The sequence below is a fragment of the Muscardinus avellanarius genome, assembly GCF_963383645.1.
Source record: "Muscardinus avellanarius genome assembly, chromosome: 16".
NCBI lineage: Eukaryota > Metazoa > Chordata > Mammalia > Rodentia > Gliridae > Muscardinus > Muscardinus avellanarius.
Genome location: NC_137802.1, coordinates 1,714,344 through 1,727,150, shown reverse-complemented (window position 1 = coordinate 1,727,150; position 12,807 = coordinate 1,714,344). Strand labels below are relative to the sequence as shown.

The 12,807-nt window shown below is 60.0% G+C and overlaps 1 protein-coding gene across 1 annotated transcript; it reads left to right on the top strand.

Moving 5' to 3' along the window:
• Positions 1-2,028: 2,028 nt before the first annotated feature.
• Positions 2,029-12,637, top strand: LOC308275055 (transmembrane protease serine 9-like; the record flags this gene model as incomplete). The annotated part of the gene is made up of 11 exons (XM_080713062.1): positions 2,029-2,095; positions 3,234-3,399; positions 3,562-3,703; positions 4,300-4,530; positions 4,938-5,083; positions 8,589-8,654; positions 10,523-10,652; positions 10,817-11,049; positions 11,216-11,357; positions 12,145-12,378; positions 12,482-12,637. 11 exons carry the CDS (start codon positions 2,029-2,031, stop codon positions 12,635-12,637), a joined length of 1,713 nt encoding a protein of 570 aa, XP_080569188.1.
• Positions 12,638-12,807: the final 170 nt, after the last annotated feature.

The window sequence follows — 12,807 nt, the reverse complement described above, 5'->3', positions numbered from 1 at the left end:
CCCAACCGCACCTGCAGCCCTTTTTATTTTATTGATTTATTTTTATTTTTTATTTTTTGTGGTGCTTGGGATGGAACCCAGGGCATTCTACCTCCGAGCTACACCCCTAGCCCTATTTTTTATTCTTTATTTAGAAACAGGGTCTCACTGAGTTGCAGAGGGCCTCGCTAAGTAGCTGAGGCTGGCCGCGAACCGCGATCCTCCTGCCCCATCCTCCCGAATTCTGGGATGACGAGCGTGCGCCCCCATACCTACCGGGCTCCTTTTTGTTAATTAAAAGCAGGCTATTGGGCCGGCGTGGTGGCACAGGCTTGTCATCCCCGCGCTTGGGAGGCGGAGACAGGAGGATCGCACGGGTTCGAAGCCAGCCTCAGCTACTTAGTGAGGCTCTCAGCAACTCAGTGAGACCCTGTTTCCAAATAAAATATAAATAGGTCTGGGAGTCTAGCCCGGAGGTAGAAAGCCCCTGGGTTCCACCCTCAGTACCACAAAAGAAAAAAAAAGAAAAAGACAGGGCTCCAGAGCCTCCGCGTCCATCGCCTCCTTCCGCCCTCTGCGCGGCGGGTGCTGGACAGCGCCTTGGTTTCCGTCAGCATTTCCGTCATGACCAGGCTGGCGCCATCTTCTCCCGAGCTGGCGGCCGCTTGTGATCTTCCTCCCAGAAGCGGCCTCTCGAGAGCTTCCTTCGTCCTTTGTTTTTGAATCACAAGAGTCTTTCTATTCGGAGACTCGGTCTTGATCTCCCCGCGACATTTCTCGCTCGGGTTCCGGGCCGTCCCGCTCGCCTGCCTGGGGTCGGGGTACGGGGGAGGCTGAGATAGGAGGATCGCGGGTTGGAGAGCAGCATGGTGTCATTTAGTGAGACTTGTTTCAAAATAAAATAAAATAGGAGCCGGGCGTGGGGGCGCACGCTTGTCCCCCCAGCCTTCGGGAGGCTGCGACAGGAGGATCGCACAGGTTCGAGGCCAGCCTCGGCGACTTAGGCCCCTGGCAATTTAGTGAGACCCTGTTTCAAAATAAAGAATAAAAAATAGGGCTGGGGATGTAGATTGCAGGTAGAATGCCCCTGGGTTCCATCCTTAGTATCAAAACAAAACAAAACAGGGTTTCGCTGAGCTGCCGAGGCTGCCGTCCTGCCGCGTTGCTCTGACCTGCCGTCCTCTCGCCCCAGCCTCCCTCGTACTGGGATTAGAGGCTTGCGCCACCACGGCCGACTCAGAGTGACCCCTAGACTGAACCACTGCTGCAGACGGGGAAAGAATAAATCTCCAAGACGAGAGCCGGACAGGAAGATACCTGGGATTCTGGCTGGGAGCCGAGGGTTTTATTTAGTTATTAATTCATTCATTTATCTTTTGTGTGCGGTACTGGGGATGGAACCCAGGGGCATCCTACCTCCGAGCTACACCCCCATCCCTATTTTTTATTCTTTATTTATTTTTTATTTTATTTATTTATTTATTGTTTGGTGGTCCTGGGGTTCCTGGAAGCCCTTCTACCTCCGGGCTACACTCCCAGACCTATTTTATATTTTTATTTGGAAACAGCGTCTCCTAAGCCAGTGAGGCTGGCTTCGAACCTGCGCCATCCTCCCGTCTCTGCCCCCCAAGCGCGGGGATGACAAGCGTGCGCCACCACGCCCGGCTTATTCTTTATTTTGAAGCCGGGTCTCGCTGAGTTGCAGAGGGCCTCGCTAAGTAGCCGAGGCTGTCCGCGAACCGCGATCCTCCCGTCTCATCCTCCCGAATGCTGGGATTCCAAGCGTGCCCGCCACGCCCGGCTTGGCTGAGGGCATTATATGACTCCGTGCTCCCTACGTCCGCCCCTTCCCTGTTGGTGCCCAGCATGGGGCGGGCAGCTGGAGCCAGGAGTCCCTGAGTCTCTGGACTGTAGTTCAACCCCAAGCTCTCTGTGACCCCCCCCCGGGTGGAAAGAGGAAGTAGGGGCGCCCAGCCCCACCATGAGGAGCCCCAACGGACACCCAGTGCCGGGTATAAGAGCCGCCAGCGGGCGGGCCCCGGAGACACCATGGCCCGCCGCCTGCAGGCCCCCAGCCCTGCCCTCGTGGGGCTCCTGCTGGCCTTGCTGCTGGGTGGTGAGTGGGGCGCGTCCTCTGCCCACCCTGTGGGCCTGGGTGGTTGGGGGGCGACCGCCGCGAGGTCCGTCCAGAGCCCTCCTGGCACCGCTGGGGAGACAGACAGGCTCTCTTTACAGTTTGACTGAATGCCTGAGGCTTGACTCAGTTTCCCCTCTGTGAAGCTGTTTTCTTGTTGAGTATTATTATTATTATTATTATTATTATTATTATTATTTTCTTTCAGTACTGGGGATGGAACCCAGAGGCATTCTACCTCCAAGCTACACCCCCAGCCCTATTTCTTATTCTTTATTCTGAAACAGGGTCTCACTGAGTTGCAGGGGGCCTCACTAAGTAGCTGAGGCTGGCCGCGAACCGCGATCCTCCGGTCTCAGCCTCCCGAATGCTGGGATGACAAGTGTGCGCCACTATGCCCGGCTCTGAGTTTTGTTTTCTGTATCTTAATGTCCTGCATGACCTTCAGGCCTCCAGGGACAGTTTGGGAATAATACCTCACCCACCAGTCCCTGCGCCCCCCTCCCCAGGCACTGAGCCCCTCTTCCTACACGCAGACCCACCCGGAGGGGACCAAGGCTCAGAAAAGCCCAGGCTCAGGCCCGGCATGGGGGCCCACGCTTGTCATCCCAGCATTTGGGAGGCTGAGACGGGAGGATCCCGGGTTCCCCAACGGCCTCAGCTACTCAGTGAGGCCTTCTGCAACTCAGTGAGACTCTTGTTTCCAAACAAAAATATAAAAAATAGATCTGGGAGTGTAGCCCAGAGGTAGAAGGCCCCTAGATTAAAAAAAAAAAAAAAAAAAAAAAAAAGGAGCCGGGCGTGGTGGCTCACACTTGTCATCCCAGCACTCGGGAGGCTGAGACAGGAGGATCGCGGTTCGCGGCCAGCCTCAGCTACTTAGTGAGGCCCTCTGCAACTCAGTGAGACCCGGTTTCAAAATAAAGAATAAAAAATAGGGCTGGGGGTGTAGCTTGGAGGTCGAATGCTCCTGGGTTCCATCCCCAGTACTGCAAGAAAAAAAGAAAGAAGAAAAAGAAAATAAAAAAGAGACTGAAAGCCCGGGCTCTGGTGCAGTAGCCCAGGCCCTTGCTGCCCTGGCCCCCGGCCAGCAGCACCCTGACACCCCCTGTCCCCCCAGGCGCAGCCCGGGCGGCGGACATCGTGGGCGGGCGGGAGGCGCAGCCCCACTCGCGGCCCTACGTGGCGTCTCTGCAGATGAGCCGGAATCCGGGCAGCCATTTCTGTGGGGGCACCCTCATCCACCCCAGCTTCGTGCTGACGGCCGCCCACTGCCTGCAGGACGTGTGAGCGCCCGCCCGAGCTCCCTCCATGCAAGGGCCGGGCCCCCACGCACCTGGGGGGGCTGGGGGCAGCAGCAGAGCCCCCCAGGGAGGGCCTGGGCGGCCCGGGGCGCTGATGAACCCGGGAGGGGGCAGAGACAGAGCCCTGACCCCCGACCTCCGCAGCCCCGCCGGCATGGTGAGCGTGGTGCTGGGGGCCCACGACCTGCTGCGCCCCGACCCCGCGGAGCAGAAGTTCACCATCTCCCGGGTGTTCCAGAACAACTACAATGCAGAGGAAAACCTCAACGACGTGCTGCTCCTCCAGGTGGGCGGGCATTTCCACGCACGTTTATCGAGCACCTACTGTATACCAGGGCCACGCTGACCCGGCCCTGTGGAGCTGGGGTGGGGAGGGCGCCATCCACCACGGCTCCCGGGCCCCCCTTGCCCTTAGCTTGGGGCCCGGCCCCCACCCCCATCCCAGTTTGCTCCCCGCAATCCCTGCGGGCCCACCTAAAAGATGGGCGGCTGCCCCGGCTAGAGGGAAGCCACGTGGGTGGCGCACGCTGGTCATCCCAGCACTCGGGAGGCTGAGGCAGGAGGATGGCGGTTCGCAGACAGCTTCAGCTACTTAGTGAGGTCCTCTGCGACCCAATGAGACCCGGTTTCAAAATAAAGAATAAAAAATGGGGCTGGGGGTGCAGCTCAGAGGTAGAATGCCCCTGGGTTCCAGTTCCATCCCTAGTACACACACACACACACACACACACACACACACACACAATTTTTTTTAACTGTCTGGTTTTGGAGTCCTGGCACTGAAACAGGCCTGGACATACAGTTGGTGCCCAATGAGTGCAGATGGGCGGCCTGGGCGGGCGGGAGGGCCAGGGCCAGCGCCTGACCCGCCCCCCTGCGCAGCTGGACCGCCCGGCCTCCCTGGGCGCCGAGGTGGCCGTGGCCACGCTCCCGCAGCAGGACCAGCCGCTGCCCCAGGGCACCCAGTGCCTGGCCATGGGCTGGGGCCGCCTGGGCACCCACGCGCCGACGCCCCGCGTCCTGCAGGAGCTCAACGTGACGGTGGTCTCCTTCCTGTGCCGGCCAAACAACGTGTGCACGCTGGTGCCCCGCCGCACCGCGGGCATCTGCTTCGTACGTACCGCCCCTGCCAGCTGCCCCACGGGACCGGGTCCAGCGCCCAGCGGGTGGCCAAGCTGAGCCCGTCCCCGCTCAGGGAAGGTGGTGCTCGCTCCAATCCATCCGAGGCTCGGTGCTGCCTTTGGGGTCCCCTGCCTGCCTTTGAGGGTCCCCTGCCTGCCTTTGGGGGTCCCCTGCCTGCCTCTGCTGCCTTTGGGGGTCCCCTGCTTGCCTTTGGGGTCCCCTGCCTGCCTTTGCGGGTCCTCTGCTGCCTTTGGGGTCCCTTGCCGGCCTTTGGGGTCCCCCCTGCCCGGCCTGCTGGGCCCTGGGGTGCTGTGGGTGACCCCCAGTGCAGTGGCCCGGCGGCCATGCGTCCCGGGCCCTCATCCGGCCCTGGCTGACGCCTCCCCCGCGTCACCCAGGGCGACTCGGGCGGCCCCCTGGTCTGCGACGGCCTTCTCCAGGGCGTGGACTCCTTCGTGATCCGGGAGTGCGCCACCCGCCAGTTCCCCGACTTCTTCGCCCGCGTGTCCCTGTACGTGGACTGGATTGGCTCCATCCTGCGGCAGCAAGGGGGCTCCGGCCGCCGCTGAGCCGCCCCCTAATGGGGCTGGCAGAACTTTCCAGAAGGCCCCTTGTGTCCCTGGAGGGTCTTGACGCTGCCCTCCCCGCCCCCACGGGGTTCCGGGGAGCCAGGCCGGTCCTGCAACCCCCAGCCCCAGTATGTCAATAAAAGTGGAACCACTGCCAGCCCTTCTCGACTTTTGTGCAGGATTAAGGCCCCTCAGGAAGGGGCTGGAGCCAGGCAGACCCCGCGGGTCCCGATGCACCCCGATGTGGGCGCCGGTCCAGCTCCTCTGGGTGGCTCTGGGCTAGGGGCCTCGCATCTCTGCACCTTGGTGTTTGCATACGGAATATGGGGTCACCCCTGACACACTGGCCGGGGTGGTGGGCTGGGAAAACGAGCCCCCCAGGCTGGAGCCTGTCAAAGGTCAAGTCAGCTGTGGTGGCCAAGTCCTAGTACTCGGGAGGCTGAGATGGGAGGATGGCAGGTTTTTGAGGCTGGCCTCAGCAAGTAGTGAGACTCTCATCAACCTACGGAAACCCTGTTTCTAAATAAAGAATTCAAATACAGGGCCGAGAGCCGGGCGTGGGGGCGCGCGCTGGTCACCCCAGCATTCGGGAGGCTGAGACAGGAGGATCCGGGTTCATGGCCAGCCTCGGCTACTTAGTGAGGCCCTCTATGACTCAGCGAGACCCTGTTTAAAATAAAGAATAAAAAATCGGGCTGGGGGTGTAGCCGGAGGTCGAATGCCCCTGGGTTCCATCCCCAGTAACACAATAAGTAAATAATAATAAATAAAAGTGAAATCAGAGCCAGGCTTGGTGGCGCTGGCTTGTCATCCCGGCACTCGGGAGGCTGAGACAGGAGGCTCGCGGTTCGCGGACAGCCTCAGCTACTTAGTGAGGCCCTCTGCAACCCAGTGAGACCCTGATTCAAAAATAAAGAATAAAAAATTGGGCAGGGGGTGTAGCTGGAGGTCGAATGCCCCTGGGTTCCATCCCCAGTAACACAATAAATAAATAAGTAAATAATAAGAAAAAGTAAAGTCAGGCTGGTTCTGTAGATCTGAGGGAGAATCGGGGCTCCATCCTCAGCGCCAAATCAAAACAACAAAAACCCAGGCCAGTTTGCTCCTGGAAGAAACCATAAATGGGAAGGCCGCGCTTGGAGATTTGGCTTACTCTGCTGCCCCCTGGTGGCGCCAATGATTTCTGCAGGAGTGAGGGCGACCCTCCCTCCCTCCACTTGGGGAGGGAGCCAGGGGCATTTGACCTCCGAGCTCCACCCCCTGCCCTCTTTTTTATTCTTTATTTATTTATTATTATTTTGGTGGTATTGGGGTTCCTGGAAGCCCTTCTACCTCCGGGCTACACTCCCAGACCTATTTTTACATTTTTATTTGGAAACAGGGTCTCCTAAGCCAGCGCGCGGCTGGCTTCCAACCTGCGCGATCCTCCTGTCTCTGCCTCCCAAGCGCGGGGATGACAAGCGTGCGCCACCACGCCCGGCTATTTTTTTATTTTTTATTATTATTATTATTTTTTTTGGTGTTACTGGGGTTCCTGGAAGCCCTTCTACCTCCGGGCTACACTCCCAGACCTATTTTTTATATTTTATTTGGAAACAGGGTCTCCTAAGCCAGCAGGCGCGGCTGGCTTCGAACCTGCGCGATCCTCCTGTCTCTGCCTCCCAAGCGCGGGAATGACAAGCGTGCGCCACCACGCCCGGCTTATTCTTTATTTTGAAACAGGGTCTCACTGAGTTGCAGAGGGCCTCACTAAGTAGCTGAGGCTGGCTTCGAACCGTGATCCTCCGGTCTCAGCCTCCCGAATGCTGGGATGACAAACGTGCGCCCCCACGCCCGGTCTTTCTGACTCTTTTAAACCCCAACTGAGCAGGGCGTGGTGGTACATGCCATGCCCAGAGCTAAAAACAAGTGCAAGACTGGAGCTGAGCTCGGCGTGGGATTGCACACCTGTAACCCCAGTACTTGGGACACTGAGTCAGGAGGATCACAAGCTCGAGGACAGCCTCAGCAAGTAGTGAGACTTTCATCAACCTAGACAGAGTCTGTTTTAAAATAAAAATAAAGAGCCGGACGTGGTGGCGCACACTTGTCATCCCCGTGCTTGGGAGGCTGAGACAGGAGGATTGCGCAGGTTCGAAGCCAGCCTCAGCTACTTAGTGAGGCTCTCAGCAACTTAGTGAGACCCTGTTTGCAAATAAGATATAAAACAGGTCTGGGAGCCGGGCGTGATGGTAAACGCTTGTCATCCCCGCGCTTGGGAGGCTGAGATAGGAGGATCACGGTTCGCGGCCAGCCTCAGCTACTTAGTGAGGCCCTCTGCAACTCAGTGAGACCCTGTTTCAAACTAAAGAATAGCCGGGCGTGGTGGCGCACGCTTGTAATCCCCGCGCTTGGGAGGCTGAGACAGGAGGATCGCGCAGGTTCGAAGCCAGCCGTGCTGGCGTAAGAGACCCTGTTTCCAAAAATAAAATAGGTCTGGGAGTGTAGCCCGAAGGTAGAAGGACTTTCAGGAACCCCAGTACCACACACACACACAAAAAACCTAAAGAATAAAAAATAGGGCAGGGGGTGTAGCTCGGAGGTCGAATGTCCCTGGGTTCCATCCCCCAGACCCACAAAAAAAAAAAAAAAAAAAAGAGAAGTCCCAACTGTCTCTGGGCCCCTATGTAACAACGATTTGAAGGAATGTTCTAGAAGGAGCAGCTGCGCTCAGGCCTGGCAGCGAGTGTTGGGGCCCCGTAGTCTGGGGTAACCACTGATGTGCGGGAGGAGCTGGGCTGGGGCTGTTGAAATCCAGGGCAGCACGAACCCAGAGGCACAGGAAACAGGACGTTCTGCACCCGAGGCTCCGGGCCCCCAACCGCTCTGCCTCCCCCGGCCCTCCGCCTGTATCCCCGTCTCCCCCCAAATCAGACCATCTCTCCAGCCTGGGTTTCACAATACCAGATGCAGCGTAAACAACCCCATCTTTCTGCTCCTCTATTTTTTTTTTTTTTTTTTGTGGTACTGGGGTTCCTGGAAGCCCTTCCACCTCTGGCCTACATTCCCAGACCTATTTTTACATTTTTATTTGGAAACAGGGTCTCCTAAGCCAGCGCGCGCGGCTGGCTTCGAACCTGCGCGATCCTCCTGTCTCTGCCTCCCGAGCGCGGGGATGACAAGCGTGCGCCACCACGCCCGGCTATTTTGGTTTTTTTTTGTGGTCCTATAGATGGAGCCCAGGGGCATTCTACCTCCAACCTACACCCCTAGCCCTATTTTTCATTCTTTATTTGGAAACAGGGTCTCACTGAGTTGCAGAGGCCTCGCTAAGTCGCTGAGGCTGGCCGCGAAGCGATCCTCGGCCTCGGCTTCCCGAGTGCTGGATGACAGGCGTGCGCCACCGCGCCCGGCCACTGTGGCAAACTTTGACCAAGTGGAAGGCGCACATCTCTATTGCCGTGGGTTACTCTTGACATATATTTCGCCCTCTGCTTCCAGAATTGACCGCCTCTGGAAGCTGCCACCTGGCCCTGCAGCCCAGACCCTGGCGAGTCCTTGCAATGAGTAACGGTCCATAAACCCTTGTGCCCGGGGGTGTCGCTCAGAGCTCAGTGGTAGAGAGCCCTAGCACGCGTGAGGTCCTGGGTCCACACACACGCACGAACCCCCAAAAATGACTTTCATAGGTCAGAGCTTAACAACTGGTAATTCATTGAGTGGGACGTGGTGGGCACGCTTGTAATCCCAGGGCTTGGGAGGCTGAGACAGGAGGATGGCGGTTTGAGGCCAGCCTTAGCTACTCAGTGAGGCCTTTTGCAACTCAGTGAGACCTTGTTTCCAAATAAAGAATAAAAAATAGGGCTGGGGGTGTAGATCGGAGGTAGAATACCCCCGGGTTCCATCCCCAGACCCGCAAAAACCCCACCACCACCACCAACAACAAAAAAAACCCTAAACCTACATGGCTCTCTGCCCCTACCCTTAGCTTGACACAAGGCAGTGTATACAGCAGGCGCTCACTAGTATCCCACCATGACTTCCAGGCTCCCACACACTGGGGGCAGGCGGGGGCCATGGGTAGGCACTGATCGGGCACCTGCTGTGTGTCCAGCTCCCGGGAAGAAGTGGGCCCTGGCAGAATTAAGGGGTTCAGGCGGGGGGCAGGGCTCCAGGTCCCGGCGACACCCCGCCTCCGGCCTGGGCATCCGTTGCTCCCTCGTGGCCCCTTGCCCCAGAGCCAGGAGGACGTTGCTCTTACGACACTCTTGGCGGGATGGGAGACGCGGCGGGCCAGCACCCCTCCCTCCAGCCCCGGCCGGGTGTGTCGCCGGGACTCAGGGCCTCAGGGGACCAGCAGGGCGGAGGGACAGCGTGCCCACGTGGCGGGACAGCGTGCCCACGTGGCGGGAGGGCCAGCACCCAGGCCTGGGGGCCAGGCTCCGCTCCGAGCGCTGTGGAGGCACCGGCAGACCCCGGCGTGCCTCAGTTTCCCCATCTCACAGGGGCCCAGCCGTCCCCTGAGGCTCCGGGGAAATCTCCGGCTGGAACCGGGCACCAAGACAGCTCAGTACATTATGCATTGCCTGTATTTTGCTTCGGGTAAACTGAGGCACGTGGCGGCTGGTCAAGGCCAGGTTAGCAAAAACACATGATTTCCAGTTAAATCTATAAGCCAGGAAAGTAAATAGCGACCGAAGGTGTGGATAAGTAGATCCTGGGCAGTACTTGGAAGAGACTTTGTTTTCTTTGTGGGTCTGGGGATGGAACCCAGGGCCATTCTACCTCCAACCTACACCCCCAGCCCTATTTTTTATTCTCTATTTTGAAACCGGGTCTCACTGAGTTGCAGAGGGCCTCACTAAGTGGCTGAGGCTGGCCGCGAACCGTGATCCTCCCATCTCAGCCTCCAGGATGCTGGGGTTATAAGTGTGCGCCACCACGCCCGGCTGGGAGATACTTTTTATCGGTATTTGTGTGTGTGGCACTGGGGATTAAACCGAGGTGCAGTCTACCTCCAAGCTACACCCCCAGTCTTATTTTATTTTGCAGTTCTGGGGATTGAACCCAGGCACCTTCTGCCTCTGAGCTACACCCCCAGCCCCATTTTTAATTTTTTATTCTTTATTTGGAAACAGGGTCTCACTAAGTAGCTACGACTGAAGCAAACCCGCCATCCTCCTGTCCCAGCCTCCCAAGGACCGCGATGACAGGCGTGAGCCGCCACCGGCCACATTTAATCTTGCAACCTGAATTTTATCTGGACACCCTGCCAGCCCAGCCTCGGCCTCCCAGTCCTCCCCCACGCCCCCCTGGTGCCCGGCAGAGGAAGTGGGGGTGTGGAACAATGTAACGGCCTCCTTGCCCGGCTATAAGAGGTGCGGTGGGGTGCAGGAGGGGCACAGGCCCGGAGCACAGCCCGCCATGACCCCCAGCCCTGTCCTCCTGTCCGTCCTGCTGGCCTCGCTGCTGGGCGGTGAGTGGGACCAGCGCCCGGCCATTCCGGCCCCCATCGCCCCTGGGGACCCTCCACTGGGCACCCCATCTGGGTGCCCTTACCATACCGTGGGTGACGCAGCTGGGACCAGGGTCTCCGGAAAGGAGACGGAGGTTCCTGGTGGACATTGGTAAACCTGTGGGTCATCAGACCAGGCCTGCGCTGGGGGCTCAGGGAGGGGCCGTGGGCAGCGCCTCATCCCCTGTGCCTCAGTTTCCCCACTTACCCCTAGGGCTCCTGGGGGGGCGCAGGGCCGGGCTGCAGGGGCCCCGGGGCGACCACTCACTCCCCGCCGCCTGCGCCCCCAGAGCCCGCCTGGGCCGCGGAGATCGTGGGGGGGCGCCCGGCCAGGCCCCACGCCTGGCCCTTCATGGTGTCCCTGCAGCGGCGCGGAGGCCACTTCTGCGGGGCCACCCTGATCTCCAACAACTTCGTCCTGTCGGCGGCGCACTGCGTGAACGGCCTGTGAGTCCCCCCTCCCCCCGCGAGCCTCAGTTTCCCCCAACCCTAACCCTAACCTTGGGGCCTTCTGTGTGCGCACTGAGCCCCCGGCCCCCAGGGCTCGCCAGGGCGGTGCTCGGGGTCCCCCGCGGCGCCCCGCAGGGCCACCCACCGCCCACCCGCCGCGCAGGGACTTCCGGTCAGTGCAGGTGGTGCTGGGCGCCCACGACCTGCGGCGGCGGGAGCCCGAGCGCCAGACCTTCCGCGTCCAGCGTGTCTTCGAGAACGGCTTCGACCCCTCCGGCCTGACCAGAGACATCGTGGTTCTGCAGGTGTGCGGCGGGGCCAGGCCCGTGGCTCCCAAGGGGAGCTCCTTTAATTTATTTTATTTTGTGCAGTACTGGGATGGAACCCAGGGCATTCTACCTGCGAGCTACACCCCTAGCTCTATTTTTTATTCTTTATTTGGAAACAGGGTCTCACTGAGGTGCAAAGGGCCTCAATAAGGAGCCCAGGCTGGCCTCCAACCTGGATCCTCCTGGATCAGCCTCCCAAGTACCGGGGTTACCAGTTCTTGAAGGGTTAAATGAGGTTACACCGGCTGGTGTGGGACGCAGGCTTGTAATGAGGCAGAGACAGGAGGATCGTGGCTCACGGCCTCAGCTACTTAGACCCTGGGTTCCATCCCCAGTACTGCAAAAAAAAAAGAGTTGACCCAAGGAAAGCTCTGGGCATTTGTCTCTACTGACCGGCCAGGGCCCAGGGCGGGGATGGTCTCTGTCTTCCCGAAATGAGGCGGAAATTCCAGCCTGGAGCAGGAGGGAGCCTTGAGGGGAAACGGTTCTATGAGATTCCCACTACCATCACTGCCGGGGGAGGCCGGGGAGGGAGTGTGTGCTTTGCTGAGCGCCTACTGTATACCACACCGAGGCCACGTCCAGGGACAGTCTACACCAGGCCACAAGCCGCCGTGGCCGCTCTGGCTTTGCGGATGGGGAATCAGGCTCGGGGAGGGGGCAGCTTGCCGGGTGCAGGGTGTCGCCGACCTCAGGGGGGGGAGGCCCAGCGCGGGGGCTGCCTCCGGCCGTGACGCCTGGCCTCTGTCCCCGCCTGGCACAGCTCAACGGGTCGGCCGCCATCAACGCCAACGTACAGGTGGCCCAGCTGCCGGCCCAGGGCCGCGGCGTGGACAACGGCACGCGGTGCCTGGCCATGGGCTGGGGCAGGCTGGGCATGAACCGGCCGGTGGCCAGCGTCCTGCAGGAGCTCAACGTGACTGTGGTGACCTCCCTCTGCCGCCGCCGGGTCAACGTGTGCACGCTGGTGCCTGGCCGGCAGGCCGGCATCTGCTTTGTACGTACCGGGCTGCAGCTGCACGCGGGCAGACCGCAGGACTCCCCAACCCTGAGGGCAGCCGGCCTCCCCGCCTGGCCTCCTGACCTCCCTGCCTCCACAGGGGGACTCCGGCGGCCCCCTGGTCTGCGACGGGCTGGTCCAGGGAATCGACTCCTTCATCCGGGGAGGCTGCGGCTCCGGCTTCTACCCAGACGCCTTTGCCCCTGTGGCCGAGTTCGCAGACTGGATCAACTCCATTATCCGCAGAGCCCACTAGTAGAGGCGGTCTCTGCCACCCGCCGCCCCGGCCAGGGCCGCTCCTCCGCCTGGCACCATCAAAGCCCGCTCTGGCCGGGCGCGGGGCGCACGCTTGTCATCCCAGCACTGGGGAGGCTGAGACCGGAGGATCGTGGTTTGCGGCCAGCCTCAGCTACTTAGCGACGACCT